A 17,823-nucleotide genomic window follows, 5' to 3' on the forward strand; every position below is an offset into this window, starting at 1 on the left:
AGATGTTTGGGGGCTATGCTCTGAATAGCTGAGATAAGTGGAATTTGTCTTTTAAGTGGCGTGTTTTAACATCCTGTTAATAAGGCATATGTGGATTTTTCTGTATTATTTTTAAAAATGAATTGTTAGTTGTGAAGAGTCTAAAAACACAAGTGATGAAAATAAGTAAAAAACATTATTTTAACACCTATAAAAATTTAATGAATTTTTCTTTTTTAAAAAGAATATAGAGTTATGTGTTTTGCCTAGGAATTAGTGATTGAGAAGACACATTAAGCTGGTAGAACATTTATTTTTATTTTTACTAAGAGAATAGAAATTATTTTGCTAATAATTTGGAATTTGTTTTACATTGTAGGAAAATCTGCAAGTCTCTAGCTTAATTACTCTTCCAGCTCCTCAGAAAACAGATCCTGTGTTTCTCTTTAAGTTTTCTCTTTTACAAGCTAATTAAATCTTTCGACCCTTAGTCCTGTGAAATGCTTTCCTGGTCCATGATTCTCTTCTGAATAAACTCCACTATTAATATCCATCTTAAAATGTTATACTCGGCCCTGGCCGGTTGGCTCAGTGGTAGAGCGTCAGCCTGGCGTGCGGAAGTCCCAGATTCAATTCCCAGCCAGGGCACACAGGAGAAGCGCCCATCTGCTTCTCCACCCCTCCCCCTCTCCTTCCTCTCTGTCTCTCTCTTCTCCTCCCGCAGCCAAGGCTCCATTGGAGCAAAGTTGGCCCGGGCGCTGAGGATGGCTCCTTGGCCTCTGCCCCAGGCGCTAGAGTGGCTCTGGTCGCGACAGAGTGACGCCCCAGATGGGCAGAGCATCACCCCCTGGTGGGGGTGCCGGGTGGATCCCAGTCAGGCGCATGTGGGAGTCTGTCTGACTGCCTCCCCGTTTCCAGCTTCAGAAAAAAAAAATGTTATACTCATAAATGTACATAGAGATTTCTGAATGTGTTCCTGGGACTTTTACTTTCCTTAAGCCGGCACTATACTTCTGTTCAAGCTTTTTAGCATCCACATCATAATGTTGCTTCATTGAGTATAGATTTTTTTTTAAAATCCCCGGGCTTCTTTTAGAGTGCTTCTAAGTGAGTTCTATCACATGTGGTATTTCTGTGATTAGTTGCTTTAACTTCAAAGCAAATATTTATACTTATCATTGTTTTATTTTTATCAATTTCATTTGGTATCTTTTTTAGCACATGAATCTATTTTTATCTTAGTCCTACCTTATGGAATATTAAACTTCCTAACTTTAAGTCACCTGCAGATTGAGTCGCAATCAACCAAGTTATTCGTAAGTGTATTATTGGCCAAATATAGAGCCAAATATATTATGCCAGTACATAAGTGTATTGGTTGGCAGTGACTTTTTCTGAAGTTACCAGCTTTATTAATCACCATCATTTGGATATAGTTTTTAACCACCTAGACTTCTATACCTCTAGTCTTCAAATTTTTTTCTTATCAGTTGCCTTGTAGAAATCAAGATATACTTTGCTTACAGGATTCCTTCCTTTGCTTTAGCTATTTAGTATTTATTTCAAAATATGGAAATGAGGTTCATTTGACTGACATATGCCAAATGCATTTATGTGTACTATTCACAATTCCATCTTTACTTTCTAAATGTTCTTCTGATGAGTTAGAGAGGAAGAATTGATCCCAATATAAAGATAACATTATTATCATAAAATTTTTAATAAAAAGGATAATGTTCATTCTGATTTTTCTTTAATATGCATTTAGTAAGTACCTATTCCATATCAGACAGTAGATACCACAAAATTAAAAAATATATATGGTTTCTGCCCTCAGAAAGTTTAGCATATAATAGGAAGACATGTATACATCTCTGCAGAATCTAGTAACAAACAGACTACAGAGAAGTAGAGAACCATGCATGAATTTAGAAAAAGAATGCACAATTTCTGGTGGACATATGGGTGAGATCACGTAGATATCATTTAGAAGCCAAGATGGAACTTGAGAAGATGAATAAGCTTTTGAAAGTTGGAGAAACGGGGAAGGCCATCCGAGATGGAGTGACCCGCATGAGCAGAGCACCAGGCTCAGGGAGCTTAGGACATGTCTCTAGAGTGACGAGATACAGGACTTGAATATGCAATGTATGTGCATGCATGGGAACATGAGAGGAAAAGGGAGATCGAGGTGTTTGAGTGTCATAGTGAATATTTGGATATTGTTAAACAGTAGGAAATCTTTGAAGGATTTTGGGCTACAGGACCAATATAAGCAAGCTGAGTTATAATACCATTCGTGTGTGTGTGTGTGTGTGTGTGTGTGTGTGTGTGTATGTTATATTTGCATCTGCTATTTGCCTTCATTGAGTTGTAGATAAAATGAGTAAAAGCAGACATGGTCCCTGGCCTCATGGAATTTAGAGGTAGAGAAATGTTAAATAATCACAGGTATAAATTTGTGATATACCAAGGCTATGGAGAATTATATGGTCCTATAAGAAGCCTGCATTGGGAAATGTACCCCCCTGAAGGAAATCAGGGACGGATTCCCAAAGGTTGTAAATAGTAACATGAGAGGTGCAGGATGCGTGGTTAACTAGGGGGAGAGGAACAGAGCAGAGCTAGACAGACAAACATAACAGCTTATGCAAAGCTCCTGCAGCTGAAGGAAGAAGGTGAGTACAAGGACATTTGTACCAAAGAGGGGTGGAAGGAGTGAAAGTGGACAGGAAGAGCAAAGTCCAGAGGCTACTGAGAAGTGTCTCCATTTACGTGGTCCCATGAAATTGATACATATTTAGTCTTCAGAATACTTTGCTGATTTTCATTTTACCTTCTGTATTATCTAAAGTTGTTTTATTTTTCTTAAAACTGTTTATTTTAATTTTCTGTTCTTGTTTCTACCTACCACCATTAGGAAACACAAGGTAAAAACCTTTAGTAAAGATCCTTGTGGATCTGCTGGTGTCTGCTGCTGTATTTTAAGTAAAGGCAATTCACCCACCAGGCATTTTAAGAGAAAACCATAACAACATTATTCTCTTGATATATAGGGTTGGATGTGTCCAGAGCCTGCATCAGAAAGGGAGGACTTGGTATATTTTGAACATAAGTCATTCTCTAAATTGTGCAAGGAGCATGATGGAGAATTTACTGGCGAAGAAGAAAGCAGTGCACATGCACTAGAACGGAAGAGTGACAACCCCCTAGATATAGCTGTAACCAGGCTGGCTGATTTGGAGCGGAACATTGAAAGAAGGTATCTGAAGAGCCCCTTAAGTACCACCATTCAGATCAAAGTGGATAATGTGGGCACAGTTACTGTCCCTGCTCCTGCACCATCCATTAGTGGTGATGGTGACGGGTAGGTTATTGAGATTAACTTGAAAAATTATTGTGCTTCTTTGCTAATTGGAGCCTATTTTCTATTGCCTGTTATCTATGTATCTTCTTGTATGTCTGTGATCCATATGGATCATGTCATTTGATCCATATGGATCATGCTATTTGCATGGTGCTTTGTAAAAACATTTTTTTTTTGTTATGTGCGTTGATAATCCTGCAAAGTGATCTTACATTTACCTCATTGTGACTAAGCTTTGAGGCACGTAGCCACAGTCTGTGCACTACATCAAATTTAGTTGCTTAAACCTTATACTTATTGGCTGTTCCATGTTTTTGTCATTGCTTGGCTTTCAGTGTGATGATTGTTTCACATTCAGTAACCATAAATGTGGACATGACCTACTTAATTTTTCTATATTTCAATGCAGAATTGAAGAGGATATTGCTCCAGGGCTCAGGGTTTGGAGAAGGGCATTGTCAGAAGCTCGCAGTGCTGCACAGGTAGCTCTGTGCATTCAGCAGTTACAGAAATCAATAGCATGGGAAAAATCAATTATGAAAGTTGTAAGTGTTTTTATTTAAGAAATACTATAACTAATTTCCTTTGTCCTGTTTTTTTCCCAACCTCCAGATCCTTCTTAATTATATATTACTTATTGTCAAAATAACGTACACTGTACTTGAGAATTTGCTTACTCTTATACTGTATAGTTTGATTCTTTCTTCCTTATTTTGAACTTTCTGAGGAAACCTACCAAATATTCTATCTTTTATATTTTTTAATGTTGATTCTTCCTTCTTTGAATATTATTTATAACTCTGGCTGAAGTTGTCTTCTATATTCTGTCAACATAATAGTTGTTATTCTAAATATTTGAAGGCCCTTTTACTCTTATCAACATCCCAGTTGGTAAGATTACCTGCTACATACATTCACTGCATCCTTAAAATGCCTTTATATTTCTATCCATTTTTATTTTTTTAATCCTAAGAAATACTTAGATAACTAAATACAGATTAAGCAGAGAATTCTTCCTTCATGCACTGGTACCATGTATTGGGCCTCTGATGTAGATGACATGAAGAGCAGATCTTTTTTATTCTTTTCTCTAATAACTAAAACTGGTTTTTCATGGTCCTTGTTCAAGCCCAGTTACGTAGTTATTATCATGTAGTGGCCTCTACTTTGTACCAGTCACCAAATGCTATGTGTTCAAAATAAAAGCTGTATTTCATATATTTTCCAGAGAGATATCTATTTTAAATTGTGTACATGTTTCTCTGCCTCTTATATAGTATGTATAGAAATATCTGTTATATGTAGAGCTTTACTAATTACTTTAACATTTGCTTTTGAAATACAGGTTTACTTTAATTCCTTTAACATTCACTTTTGAAATACAGGTTTACTTTAAAGTTCAAATATATATTTGTTTTTATGAATGACTAAGGATTTATTTAAAATAATCATTCCCCAAGGAAAAAACACGATCATTAAATAATTTATTATTCTTTATTTTTACTTCTATGCTTAGACTACTCAAGACTTTATTCATTCTATACAAATAAATAAATTTGGTTTCTTCTGTGGTTTTCTACTTCTTCCTAAAATGCCCATGGCATAGTAATAAATCTGCAGTTTCCACAATATTCTCAACTTCAGTTTTTTCACAACCCAGATTATAATTTACCATGAATTTTAAGGTATTATTTAGTTCATCTGATAGCATTTTTACTAGGTAAAATCTTTCTTCTAAAAATTAGTATTAAAACCAGTTTTAAAGCCAACTGCTCAAATATATTTGGTGAACTCTAGGCTATAATGAGTCAAAACGTTGAATTCCTACATCAAAATAGAATTTGTACATTTCTTTAATCCATACTGAAGCAGTCATCATGTCAGTTTTGTTATAACCTATAAACAGAAACCCAAAACTTATACTAAACTCTGCCTTTATATTAGTATACTTACTTCCTGCTATCTAAAACTTTATTTTAGTTTTTTCAATTTAATTATCATTATTTAACTCCATCTCTAATAATCTTCATTTCTTTTTTAAAATGCTTAACAGTACATCATTTGCTATGAAACTACCTTGCAATGAAGGCAGAATCTCATATTCAAAGAATAATAAGCAGTTTAATTAGAAATATAACAGTACCTATAATAATCCTCATAATAAGCCATAACAAAATGTGCTCAGTATTTTTAGAAATACCTTCTTTGTCAGAGACAAAGCTTACCAGGACAGAAGAAGCTGTTATAATTTGTTTCCAGATAATTCTGCCTACAGTGTGCTTTATATCATGGTTAATATTAAACATCAGGCAATATCTATTCTATTTTACTCTAGGAGCAAAGGCATTAAACCCAAATATTAATCCACTTATTCTAACATATTGTAAGCTACAACTGGGATTTTTCAGAAGGGCTATAAGCTCAATATCTGTTACCCTTTCTTAATAATTGTCAAGAAAAAAAAATTTTTAATCATAAATGTGAGATATAAGACAGACTTTGTAGTGTTTTCAGTTATCTATTGTAGAAAGGGAGAATTTACTTGATGTTCATTAATCTGATTTTTAAATTGTATTGTTATAGAGATTTAAATATAACTTTCCAAATGTTATTTTTCAATAAATATATTTGATAGATATTTGTTAAGTTAAATAGTGTATGTCTGCCATTTTGATAAGATTCTTAAGCTATAATTGGTGTATATATTGAGTTATATAAGATTATTTTAGTCTTCCCCAAATTGATTAATTGTATTGAAAATTAAAAATGAAGTTTAAACAGTTAAGCTACTTTGTTTTTAAGAGTGTATAAATACATAACTATATAAATTAGTGGAAATCACTTAAAGTTTAAATGTTTTTGTTTTAAATATATTGATTGCAGGACATATCTACTGGGAATATAAACTAAATGTCAAAATTTAATATTAGCACTTACCATTTTTTAAAGCCATCTTGAAGGTTTTTACTTGTCTACCTTTCCTTTTCATTTGTGAAATTTGTTATGAAGTGTATGTATGCATGGGGGAGAATATTCTTTTTATAGATTTTAAAGTCCTTAATGGCTTAATGGTATTAGAAATGCTTTAACAGATAATAAATAATTTTATTTTTAGTTCTAGAAAATAAATCAAGACCTCTTAAATTCTTTAATTAATTTTTTTAAAAGAAATAATTTTGTATGATTCATTTTCTACCCTTGTGACACATTTGATTTGGGTTAATTTCCAAAGTTTCTTAGTTTAGACAAATTTTTTAATCGACCATAAAAAATAGGTGGATAATTCAGTCAAAATATGGAAACATTTTTATGGTTTTATGTATTCTATATAATTCTGATACTAATGCTAATACTAATTTTGATCTTAAAAATTAACTCTTACTTATTTCTTTCTCAGGATATCATGAGGATGCTAAGATAAGCAAAAGTTGAAATACATTAAAATAAAACACCATGTATTAAAGCTATTCATTGCTTTATGTGCTCTAATGTCATGTTAATTATTTCATATGTTAATGTATACATGCTTCTGAAGTGTGTGCAGGCATTCGACTTCTAGCTTTGTTCTTTGCAGTGTACCTGAAATGTGCATTTACCCCGACTGAACTGCTCACCCCGTCATGTGGTCCATATCTGTGTAACGAGAGATACATAGATGTGTATGGCTACTGTACATTTGTTAGCAAGCGGAATGTTCATTACTAATATAAACTAGGAATTATGGTTTGTTTAATATCCCAATAAGTATTATTCATAGCAGAGTGTTAATTTTAAATGATTTTTCATGTATTATAGTACTGCCAAATCTGTCGAAAGGGAGACAATGAAGAACTGCTCCTCCTTTGTGACGGCTGTGACAAAGGCTGTCACACATACTGCCATAGACCCAAGATTACAACTATACCAGATGGGGACTGGTTTTGTCCAGCTTGCATTGCTAAGGTAAGACTGATTTAAGATTAAACCTTTTTTAATTTGAGGTAACATTGGTTATTAACATTTTATAAGTTTCAGGTATACATTATAATTCGGTATCTGTACACACTATAGCACGCCCACCACCAAACGTGTCTAGTTTCCATTTTGTCTCTAAATATATGACTCCTTTTACCTATTTCTCCCTCCCCAACCCCCTTCCCCCTACTAATTACCAGTATGTTGTCTGTATTTATGAGTTTGTTAATTGCAGAGGGTTTTTTTTGTATTTTTCTGAAGTTGGAAACGGGAGGCAGTCAGACAGACTCCTGCATGTGCCCGACCGGGATCCACCCGGCACGCCCACCTGGGGGCGATGCTCTGCCCATCTAGGGCATCACTCTGTTGCAACCAGAGCCATTCTAGCACCTGAGGCAGAGGCCACAGAGCCATCCTCAGCACCCAGGCCAACTTTGCTCCAATGGAGCCTTGGCTGTGGGAGGGGAAGAGAGAGACAGAGAGGAAGGAGAGGGGGAGGGGTGGAGAAGCAGATGGGCGCTTCTCCTGGGTGCCCTGGCTGGGAATTGAACCCAGTACTCCTGCACGCCAGGCCAACGCTCTACCACTGAACCAACTGGCCAGGGCCATAATTGCAGAGTTTTATGGGAATATTTTATATATTCATATATCATAAATTTATCTTTCTAAAGTGTTTTTTAAAATATATATTCACAGAGTTGTACAACCATCACGACCCCAAAAACGTATCCTTGTACCCATTAGCAGTCATTCCCCACTCCTCTTCTCCCTGAGCATTTGGAAGCCATTCATCTACTTTCCATCTGTGAGGGCCCTGCTGTGAGCTAGCCAGTGGTGCTTGCGCAGTAGCTAGGCCAGAGGACATGACCTGGAAGTGAGAGTGCTTGCCCTGTTGCTCTCACAGTTATATTACCTGCTGCCTTAGCTGTAGTTGACTTCAGCAGGAAGAGGAGGTGCATCCGCGAATTCTTCTGCACTGTATAAAACTGGCCTTAGAAAATAAAGGACGCAACGGCTTCTGTAACATTTTTTCCCCCATGTGGGCTCCACATACATCCTTACCCTCGTCACCCACCCCTCCCAAGGGGCCCCTGGACCACGACACCATCTTTATGGATTTGCCTGTTCTGGTCATTATATATAAATTAATTCAAATAATATGTGCCTTTGTGTCTGACTTCTGTCACTTAGCACAATGGTTTTAGGTTTTTTCTGTGTTCAAGTATGTATCAGTATTTCATTTTTAAATAGTCAAATGATATTCCATTGTGTATATATACCACATTTTGTTTATCCATTCATCAGTTGATAGACATTTGGGTTGTGTTTCCACATTTTGGCTGTTATGAGTAATGTAACTATGATTATTCATATACAAGTTTTTATATGAATATATGTTTTAACTTCTCTTGAGGATATATCTAGAAGTAGAATTGCTAGGTCATATATGCATTTTATGTCACTCTCCAGTCACATTTAAATTAGAAACCTTTGAACTCTCATACCAATTGATTAAAGAGAAACAATGTGATAAAATAGAGACTAACACAGGGGTCTCAAACTCGCGGTCCGCGGGCCGCATGCGGCCCGCCCACCAATTTTGTGCGGCCCGCAGACTAATCAAACTTCGTGGATTAGTCTGCGGGCCAGTCTGCGGGCCGTTCAAAATTGGTGGGCGGGCCGCATGCGGCCCGTGGGCCCGAGTTTGAGACCCCTGGACTAACAAGCTTAGAGTTAAAAAGGAAAGAGTCAGAAGTGTGAAAGGGTCAGCATGTATGGAGAGCCAGACTCTGCTAGGTGTTCCCAACCTCAGTCACTTTCTTTCTTGTTTAATTTCTTGGCCTCATAGTTACCAGTAGTTACTGCCTCTTCATAAACTCAGTTCCAGACATCCCCCTGTCCACTGCCTTTCTCTTTCCAGTCCACTCTCTCTGACATGCCAAAAAATCTTTGATTTCACGAGGACCTTCAATTCCTTTATCTGAAGACCTTTTCAGTGTCCCTTTTCCACTTCATGTCCTCTCCTTCTTTCTAACCTAGATTATAATGTGTCAGTCAGTGTCCCGTTATCATAATCACTGTATCCATCGGTGGCTCCTTTGCCTCTTTTTTTTTACATAGCAAAGCAGCATCTGGCTCATCCAACACTCTGACTTCCCCAGCACCTGTACCTTTAAATCTGAATATGGCTAGAAATAAAAACACTTAGACCTTAAATTGAAATCATTAAGAGGGCCTTTAATGGTGTGTGATGATTTACCTCCAGCTTTGTCTCCATTCTCATTCTCATTTGATGACTTTACTCCAATGTCACTTGAAAATGGAAGCCATTAGAAGAAAATACCACAGGGATCCGCTACCATCCTTCCTGTATCTGAGCTTATATAACCGACCTCTCTCCCGTGGCCTGAGCTGCTAGCGTCCCTCCATACGCCGTTCCCCAGAGTGCGCCTCAGACCCCATCCCTGAGGATGGCTGCAGAGCCCTCTCTTCCCCTGCATCACCAGTCCTCTTTCTCCATTGGGTTCTTGTCGTCAGCCTACTACCATGCTACTGTTTCTCTCACATTAACAAAGTGAACAAAAACCTTTTCCTGGCCTCACTCCTTCCTTGTTCCACTTCCCCCATTTCTCTCCTTCCCTTTAGAGTAAAAATTCTAGAATGTTTTCTGTCCTGGTTCTCTCTAATTTCTCTCCTTAAATTCAATCTTGAACTCACTCCAGTCAGATTTTTACCTTCACAGCTCCGCCAAAATTGTTGTTACTGTGGCTACAAAAAACTTGCACATGGCTCAGTCCAGTGGTTAGTGCTTAGGCCTCATTAAACCTATCCATTACACCTGACTGAGTGGAACTTCTTTCCTCCTTGAAACGTTTTCACTTGGCTTCTAAGAAACCACCTCACTGGTCTTCTCGCCTTTGTTCCTTTCCAGTCTCTTTCGCTGGCTTTCTCACCTCCCTGGCCAGTTAATATCAGAGTGCTTTCTTAGTGTCAGGGTTATCATCTGTAAAATGGGACAGTTTCTACTTCATGGAAAGTCATGGGGATCAAATACGGTCGTGAGTGTGAAAGTTTTAGCAACTTTAAAATGCTGTGACATATTCATATCAGACTATTTTATAAAATGGCAGAGGGTCTCATACAGCATCATTTTCACTAATAATGGCTTTTTTATTTCTCACTAATTGATTATTTTGTTATAAACAGTTAAATGTAATTCCATAATATCTTCACTGGTGGTATATAAACTATCTTGAATTTCATGACTGTCAAGTTAAAGACAGTTTCTCTAATACTTTATAAATTACTAACAAGTTGGTGTTTTAAGAGTTGGAGATATCATCTGATATGCTAAAGGAGGTTTTCTTTTCAGTAAATTTGCTTAAATCAGAATTTTGGCTCTTTATCATTGAAGGAGTAGAGTAGGAAACATAAGTTCTGTGATCTCATCCAAGCCCTTCTATGTAAATGTAACTTTCTAAGCTGCTGCTTTTATTGTTTTCTAAATGTAGTGAGTCACCTGTTCTGTTTTTCATAGCAATAAATATTAGAAACACCAATATAAGGATTTCTAAATTAAGGTTTTAAAATATCTTTCCAGTAATTCATTGTTATTTACAAATATTTATACTATACTCTGACATGGCTACTTCTGCATACATCATTGTAAGTAGTTTTACTCAGTGTGTATGTATGTGTATGCCAATATATATACACTTTATTATAGTTAAATAATCACAGAACCACAGACTCAAATAGATGTGCATGTGTGTGTACATATTTATATACACTAATAGACACACACACACACACATACAAGTTTCAAACTGCATTGCCTGTGAAAGCCAGGGAGATAACACAAAAGAGATGGGACTGTGGCAGACAGGAAATTATGTCCCCATTTAAATATACAGTCATCATTCAACTCCAGCCAGTTGTTGTAAAGATATGTGGGCCAGTGTTCCAGGACCTACCAATATCAGGGTTAGGGATTTTATGCATCTTCTCCCAAATGTTAAATATTGGCAACAGATTCAGAATTTCTACAAGCATTGTCCGGGCCAAACAAAAATGCATGGGCTGTAGGCTGTTTACAGCCTGTGAGCCAGCAGTTCACAACTTCTGATGTATAAATACACAAACATAGCAGAAATGTACTCTTATATGTGTAATGCGATAGGTTCTGCTCAAGACATACTGAAGTTCCTTTTTAAATTTGGACGTCTCCATCCAAGAACAAAGTAGTCAGTTGGCAGAGTAATAGTATAAAAGCTTACTTTTAAAAGTATGTGTATGTGCATGGTCTACTGACGTGAGTTGATAAATGTCATTTATTAAAGAAATACACAGAGACTTCATTGTTTTTTAAAACATAAAAAAAAATCAAAAAAGTCTTTTGATTCTGCAGTTTAAATTTCATGTTTTCTTACTGTGAGTATTAATTTCTTAGAACATGCTCCTAAGTAATATTTTAGTTCAAACAGGAACTAGAAATTTTGGCCTATAATTCATGAAATTTTGTTGTTTTTAAGGAACACAATTATTCAATCTAACTTGATTTAATCTTCATTAAATGGACTTTTCTCATTATATTAAGCCTTCTCTTTTTTATGATTACAGAGTGCTAAAAGCCCAGTGTTATATGAAAACTCAAAATAATCAGATCATAGTGAATAGAAATTAATAAGCAAATTGAAGAAAAGACAGTAGGCCCGGCCAGTTGGCTCAGTGGGCCTGCGGGGTGGATCCTGGTGGGGGCACATGCAGGATCCTCTCCTCTCACTAAAATTAAAAAAAAAAAAGACTTAGTAAAACATTTTAATTATTTCAATTAGTGACAAAGGGTAGTGACTTTTTGATATGGTATCAGAAAGGTGTTAGATTTATGGTTTGCCTTATTATGTTAATCAATTAAAATATTTCAGTTAAGGCCCTGGCCGGTTGGCTCAGTGGTAGAGCATCAGCCTGGCATGCAGAAGTCCCGGGTTTGATTCCCGGCCAGGGCACACAGGAGAAGCGCCCATCTGCTTCTCCACCCCTCCCCCTCTCCTTCCTCTCTGTCTCTCTCTTCCCCTCCCGCAGCCAAGGCTCCATTGGAGCAAAGATGGCCCGGGTGCTGGGGATGGCTCCTTGGCCTCTGCCCCAGGCGCTGGAGTGGCTCTGGTGGTGACAGAGTGACGCCCCGGAGGGGCAGAGCATCGCCCCCTGGTGGGCAGAGCTTCACCCCCTGGTGTGCGTGCCGGGTGAATCTAGGTTGGGCACATGCGGGAGTCTGTCTGACTGTCTCTCCCCATTTCCAGCTTCAGAAAAATACAAAAAAAAATTTTTTTTTTAAATAAAATTGTTGGAATGGAAAGGTTAAAAAAAAAATATTTCCGTTATACTTTTAGCCTGCCCATGGAGGACCAAATATATACTTTTTAATTACAATTTGCATTCAACACTATTTTGTATTAGTTTCAGGTGTACGGCACAGCAGTTAGACAATTACATACTTTACAGAGAGTTCCCTAGAACCAAATATATATTTTTTTCTTCTTTTCCAAGTGCTAGCAGGGGAGATAAACAGACTCCTGCGTGTTCCCTAACCAGGATCCAACCAGCAACTGCTTGTCTGAGGCCAATCCTCTGCCCATCTTGGGCCATGCTTTCAACTGAGCTATTTTTAGCACCTGAGGCAAAGCCTCCACGAATTCATCCTCAGTGCCCAGGCAATGCACTCAAACCAATAGAGCATGGCTGCAAGAGGGGAAGAGAGAGAGAGAGAGAGAGAGAGAGAGAGAGAGAGAGAGAGAGAGAGAAAGAAGGGGGAGGCTGAGAGGTGTAGAAGCAGAGGCTTGCTCCTCCTTTGTACCCTAACCAGGAATCAAACCTGGGACATCCACATGCCTGGCCAATGCTCTACCACTGAGCCGAACAGCCATGGCCTTGGAACCAATATTTTTAATTGCTTGATTAAGACAATTAAAATTTTTTTTGCTAGACGAGATCATGAAATCCTCAAAGAAATTGATGTGAAATACTCTAAAGAAATGTTTCTGGCCAGACATATTTCAAGAATACACCAATTTTAGTCTGACCAGACAGTAGTGCAGTGGGTAGAGTGTCAGCCTGGGACTCTGATGACCCAGGCTCTACACCCTGAGGATGCCGGCTTGAACGCAGGCTCATCTGGCTTAAGTGTAGGTTCACCAGCTTGAGCCCAGGGTTGATGGCTTGAGCCCAAGGTCGCTGGCTTGAACAAGGGATCACTGGCTCAACTGAAGCTCCCCAGTGAAGGCATGTATGAAAAAAGCAAGCAATAAACAACTAAAGTACCACAACAACAAGTTGATATTTCTCATCTCTCTCCGTTCCTGTCTGTCCATCTTTGCCTGTCACTCTGTCTCTCCTCTCTCTCTCCAAAGAAAGAATACACCAACTTTAAATTATAACTAGATTAAATATTGACTCTGTAGTCTAAGGTTTCTTAATAAATGTGGGTAAGAGAGGAAATAATGTTTTTAAAGGGGGTAAACACTTTCTGGGAAATCAAAACAAAACCCATACATTACCAGTGACTTTGCATATCACTTTTTTCAGATTTGTTATGTTTATTATAATATTCAACTCAAAATTCAGTTTTATTTCTGTTTCTAAATTTGGGTGGGAGTTCACTGGTTGCGTCAGTGTGCTGCCACGTTGTGGTTAGATTGCATAAAGCCACATTGAGATTTTTTTTTCGTGTAGTTTGAGAGCTTAAATGACCTTACCAATTGTGTTGCTTATCTTCTTTTACAAATGAGAAAAACAGGGCCTCAAACATTTTTGTAGGAAGTTTCATAGCTAGTTACTAACAGAGTCGTAGCTGGAATTTACATGCCTCAATTCCTAATATGATTTCTTTCATGCTATTTCTTTATTGTTTTTCTTTAAACAGACTTCCCTTTTTCTTCCTCGGCCTTCACCACTTCTTTAACTGTGGAACCCACAAGTTTGTGGAATTCTCTTATAACAAATGTGTGTTTTTTTTCTCTAGAGAAAGACCAGTTCCCAGTAGACTTGAGCTTACAAGGGACTTTTTCTCTATTTGGCAGTTTGTGAACTATTTTTGATGTGTTGGCCTAGCTTTTTAATTCCCTCTTTAACTTTCTTATTAACAAGCTCTATGTTTTTATTTCTATTCATCTTTGTTCTCAATTGTACTGTTCTCTAAAAGATAGTCTGTTTGTATCTTTATACTCATTCAATCAGTGAGCTATACTAAAGGAATACTGCTGATAAATTCTGTAGTAAAGATGGATTACCATGAGATCAGTATCTTCAAGTTTTAGATTTTTTCATGCTTTATTAGGTTTTAGCTTTGTATTATGAGAACAAATTCATAGATCTCTTTTGAAAATAATAAAATTACTAACTTTATACATCTTTTTATTATACCTAATTTACTTTTTTTTAAATTAAAGGCAAGTGGTCAAACTCTAAAATTCAAAAAACTTCAAGTCAAAGGAAAAAAGACTAATGATTCAAAGAAAGGAAAGAAAGGAACTTTACCAGGAGATACTGAAGACGAAGACTCTGCATCTACCAGCAGTTCACTAAAAAGAGGGAGCAAAGACCTAAAAAAGAGAAAAATGGAGGAAAGTATTTCCATTAACTTGTCCAAACAAGAAAGTTTTGCTTCTGTCAAGAAACCTAAAAGAGATGACTCCAAGGACCTCGCTCTTTGCAGGTATTATTTCAGTCTTTATGTACAATATATAGTCATGATATCCCATTTTATTTGTTTAGAAACCTTCTACCATATTAAAAGTGTCTTTTTGACAAGTTTTGCAAATAGGAAAATGTAAAGTCTATAGTATAAGTAAATCTATTCTTTTGCCTTTTAATAAATAAATAAATTTGCATTGTTTATCCTGAAAGATTATGAAAGCTAAATTTTTAATAAACATAGATAATTGAAAAGCAGAGATATTGATTTCAAACATTATTTTCTTAAGTGTGATCCTTAATGAAATGGAAACTCATGAGGATGCATGGCCTTTTCTACTTCCTGTAAACTTGAAACTTGTTCCTGGTTATAAGAAAGTTATTAAGAAGCCTATGGATTTTTCCACAATCAGAGAGAAATTAAGTAGTGGACAGTAAGTAAATCATTTTAGTTCAATATTTATTTAATGCTTAATATGTGCTAGACAGAAGCCCTGACTTTGGAGAAGGGTCTGTGTAGGTGTATGCTAGTGTGTGTGTGTGTGTGTGTGTGTGTTTGCTTAGGGTGGTATGGTGTGGATGTGAAGTCAATCAAAATTACTCAATTTAAAAGGAGGGTGATAAAGCTGCTTTTGGCATTGGAAGGGCACCAAACCCAGCCTGGGAGGTAAAGAAAAACCTATCGGGGAAACCTCCCAGAGTAAATCTGTAACGTGTACGCTTGCATTGTACATCAGTGGCGTATTGGCATCACCTCATGTGGATTTAATAAAAACTGATTCTTTAATATTTTCAGGTTATTACAATATATAGATTATTGGAAATTTTAAATATGAAAAGCTTTATTTTAAGTTGTTGGAGAATACTAAAAATGTATGTAGTAAATGTGGAAGAAAATTATTATTGCTTCACTCTACAATATTCTCTTTGTGATTTCTGAAGAGTGAGTTCCTGGCCACAGATCATGATCTTTGTTAGACCACCTCAGACCCCTGCCAGAAAGTAGCAAATGTTGATGGAATTTAATTGGTCCTCGACACTGGCTCGTCTTGGAGCCACAAGAAAAGCCCACGTGAAGGCATCCCACACGTGAATGGCCAGCAGCTGTGGAGCTGGATTTCTTCCCCCTTCTCCCTGCTCCCGTTATTCCTACACCCGGTTTAGATTAATGTAGCTCATGCCCATCGCTTCAGGCAAAGAAAGTCACAGAGAATATATAGAAAGAAGAAACTTTAAAAGAGTAACGACAAGATACAGTTTAATTTTATGAACATTGTTATTATTTTTCTCATTATTATGCAATATACTGTTTAGTTCGTCCTGAGCATTCTTTTGGTGAAAACCACTGTGCTCCATAATTTACATTCAATTTAGAAGAGTTGAGTAGAACTTAACTCATAATGATGAGTGTCCTCATATCAAATGATCTACTAGATTGACCAAATGATGAATTTATTTCTGAAATGTTGGTCTTTTAAAGGATTATTTCTTTTTTTTTTTAATTACAGAAAGGACCTGCCCAAACTCAGAAAGCACTTACAATCATTAAAACTATAGGTTCTAGCCTGACCTGTGGTGGCACAGTGGATAAAGCGTCGACCTGGAAATGCTGAGGTCGCCGGTTCAAAACCCTGGGCTTGCCTGGTCAAGGCACATATGGGAGTTGATGCTTCCAGCTCCTCCCCCCTGTCTCTCTCTCCTCTCTTTTTCTCTCTCTCCCTCTCTCTCTCCTCTCTAAAAATGAATAAATAAAATTTAAAAAAAAATTAAAAAAAAAACAAAAACTATAGGTTCTAATGTGAACCACACATCAAAAGCTGCTGTCTAGATGTGGACTAGTTCTTTTGCTTTTTTAGGTCTGTCCAAATAATTAGATGTTTAGAGGGGTTGCACAATGGATTTTATCATCAACGTTGCTAGGACAAGACTTACACAAGGAGACTTGACCATGTTGAAATTAGCTCATGACTTTAATGTCCATCATTCTTTTAATTTCTGGAGAGGACGAACCACAACCCCTAACTCCCTCAAAATAACAGGCTTACACATTAAGACAAAATTACCAGAAGAGGTACAAAATCGAAGTTCCCTTTTGAGACTGAATCCTGGTGAATGGAGGCAGGCAGAGAGGAAACAGTTCCTTATTCTCGGCCTGAGATGCCCGCTGTGTGGGAGGCAAAATTTAGTGCATTCAGTTTCCTCTAACTGAGTTGTTCAATTAAACCCAAACTAATGAGTTGGAACCAAAACCTCAAATTTTTAGAGTAGAAATTGATAGAACAGAGGTTTCAGGGACACATCTGCTTGAATGAATCTTTCTGGTTTTATCCTCTGCCCACGCTCTAAAAGAATGGCACGGACTGGGCATTGTCTTTCCTTCAACTAGAATCTCATCAAGAATGTTCTCCTGGATTCCAGTCTCTCTAGCATTAATCATTAACCTTTTCTTATAGTAAAGAACAGCCTAAACAGGTGAATATTTCTCAAAGTAACTTTATAAGTGTTTTATAAAAATTATTCTCACGTGTTATATGATTCCATTTATGTGAAATATCCAGAACAGATGGGTGCTGGCCATGGGGTGGGAATAAGGAGGAATGGAAAGTAACTGCTCAGTGAATAAAGGGTTTCCTTTGGGGGTAATGACAATGTTTTGGAACTATTTGTAGATAGATGTAGGGATAGGACAGTATTGTTAATATACTATGTGCCACTTAATTGTCTACCTTAAAGAGGTTAACTTTGTGTTACATGAATTTCACCTTAATAAAAATCATTTCCAGAAGAACAGGAAATGGATAACATTATATAAGGCCTGAATTAACCCTGTGAGC

The 17,823-nt window shown here is 37.0% G+C and overlaps 1 protein-coding gene across 7 annotated transcripts in view; it reads left to right on the forward strand.

Annotated features, from left to right (window-relative positions):
• The window catches only part of BAZ2B (bromodomain adjacent to zinc finger domain 2B), a 452,863-nt gene that overhangs the window by 430,255 nt on the left and 4,785 nt on the right, over positions 1 to 17,823 (forward strand). For all 7 annotated transcript variants that reach the window (XM_066279494.1, XM_066279495.1, XM_066279497.1 and 4 more), the window contains 5 exons: positions 3,036 to 3,346; positions 3,756 to 3,891; positions 7,142 to 7,288; positions 14,746 to 15,011; positions 15,280 to 15,423. In XM_066279494.1, coding sequence (XP_066135591.1) covers positions 3,036 to 3,346; positions 3,756 to 3,891; positions 7,142 to 7,288; positions 14,746 to 15,011; positions 15,280 to 15,423 — 1,004 coding nt within the window. The remainder of the gene's footprint in view (positions 1 to 3,035; positions 3,347 to 3,755; positions 3,892 to 7,141; positions 7,289 to 14,745; positions 15,012 to 15,279; positions 15,424 to 17,823) is intronic.

This window comes from Saccopteryx bilineata, chromosome 5 (genome assembly GCF_036850765.1).
Source record: "Saccopteryx bilineata isolate mSacBil1 chromosome 5, mSacBil1_pri_phased_curated, whole genome shotgun sequence".
Lineage (NCBI taxonomy): Eukaryota > Metazoa > Chordata > Mammalia > Chiroptera > Emballonuridae > Saccopteryx > Saccopteryx bilineata.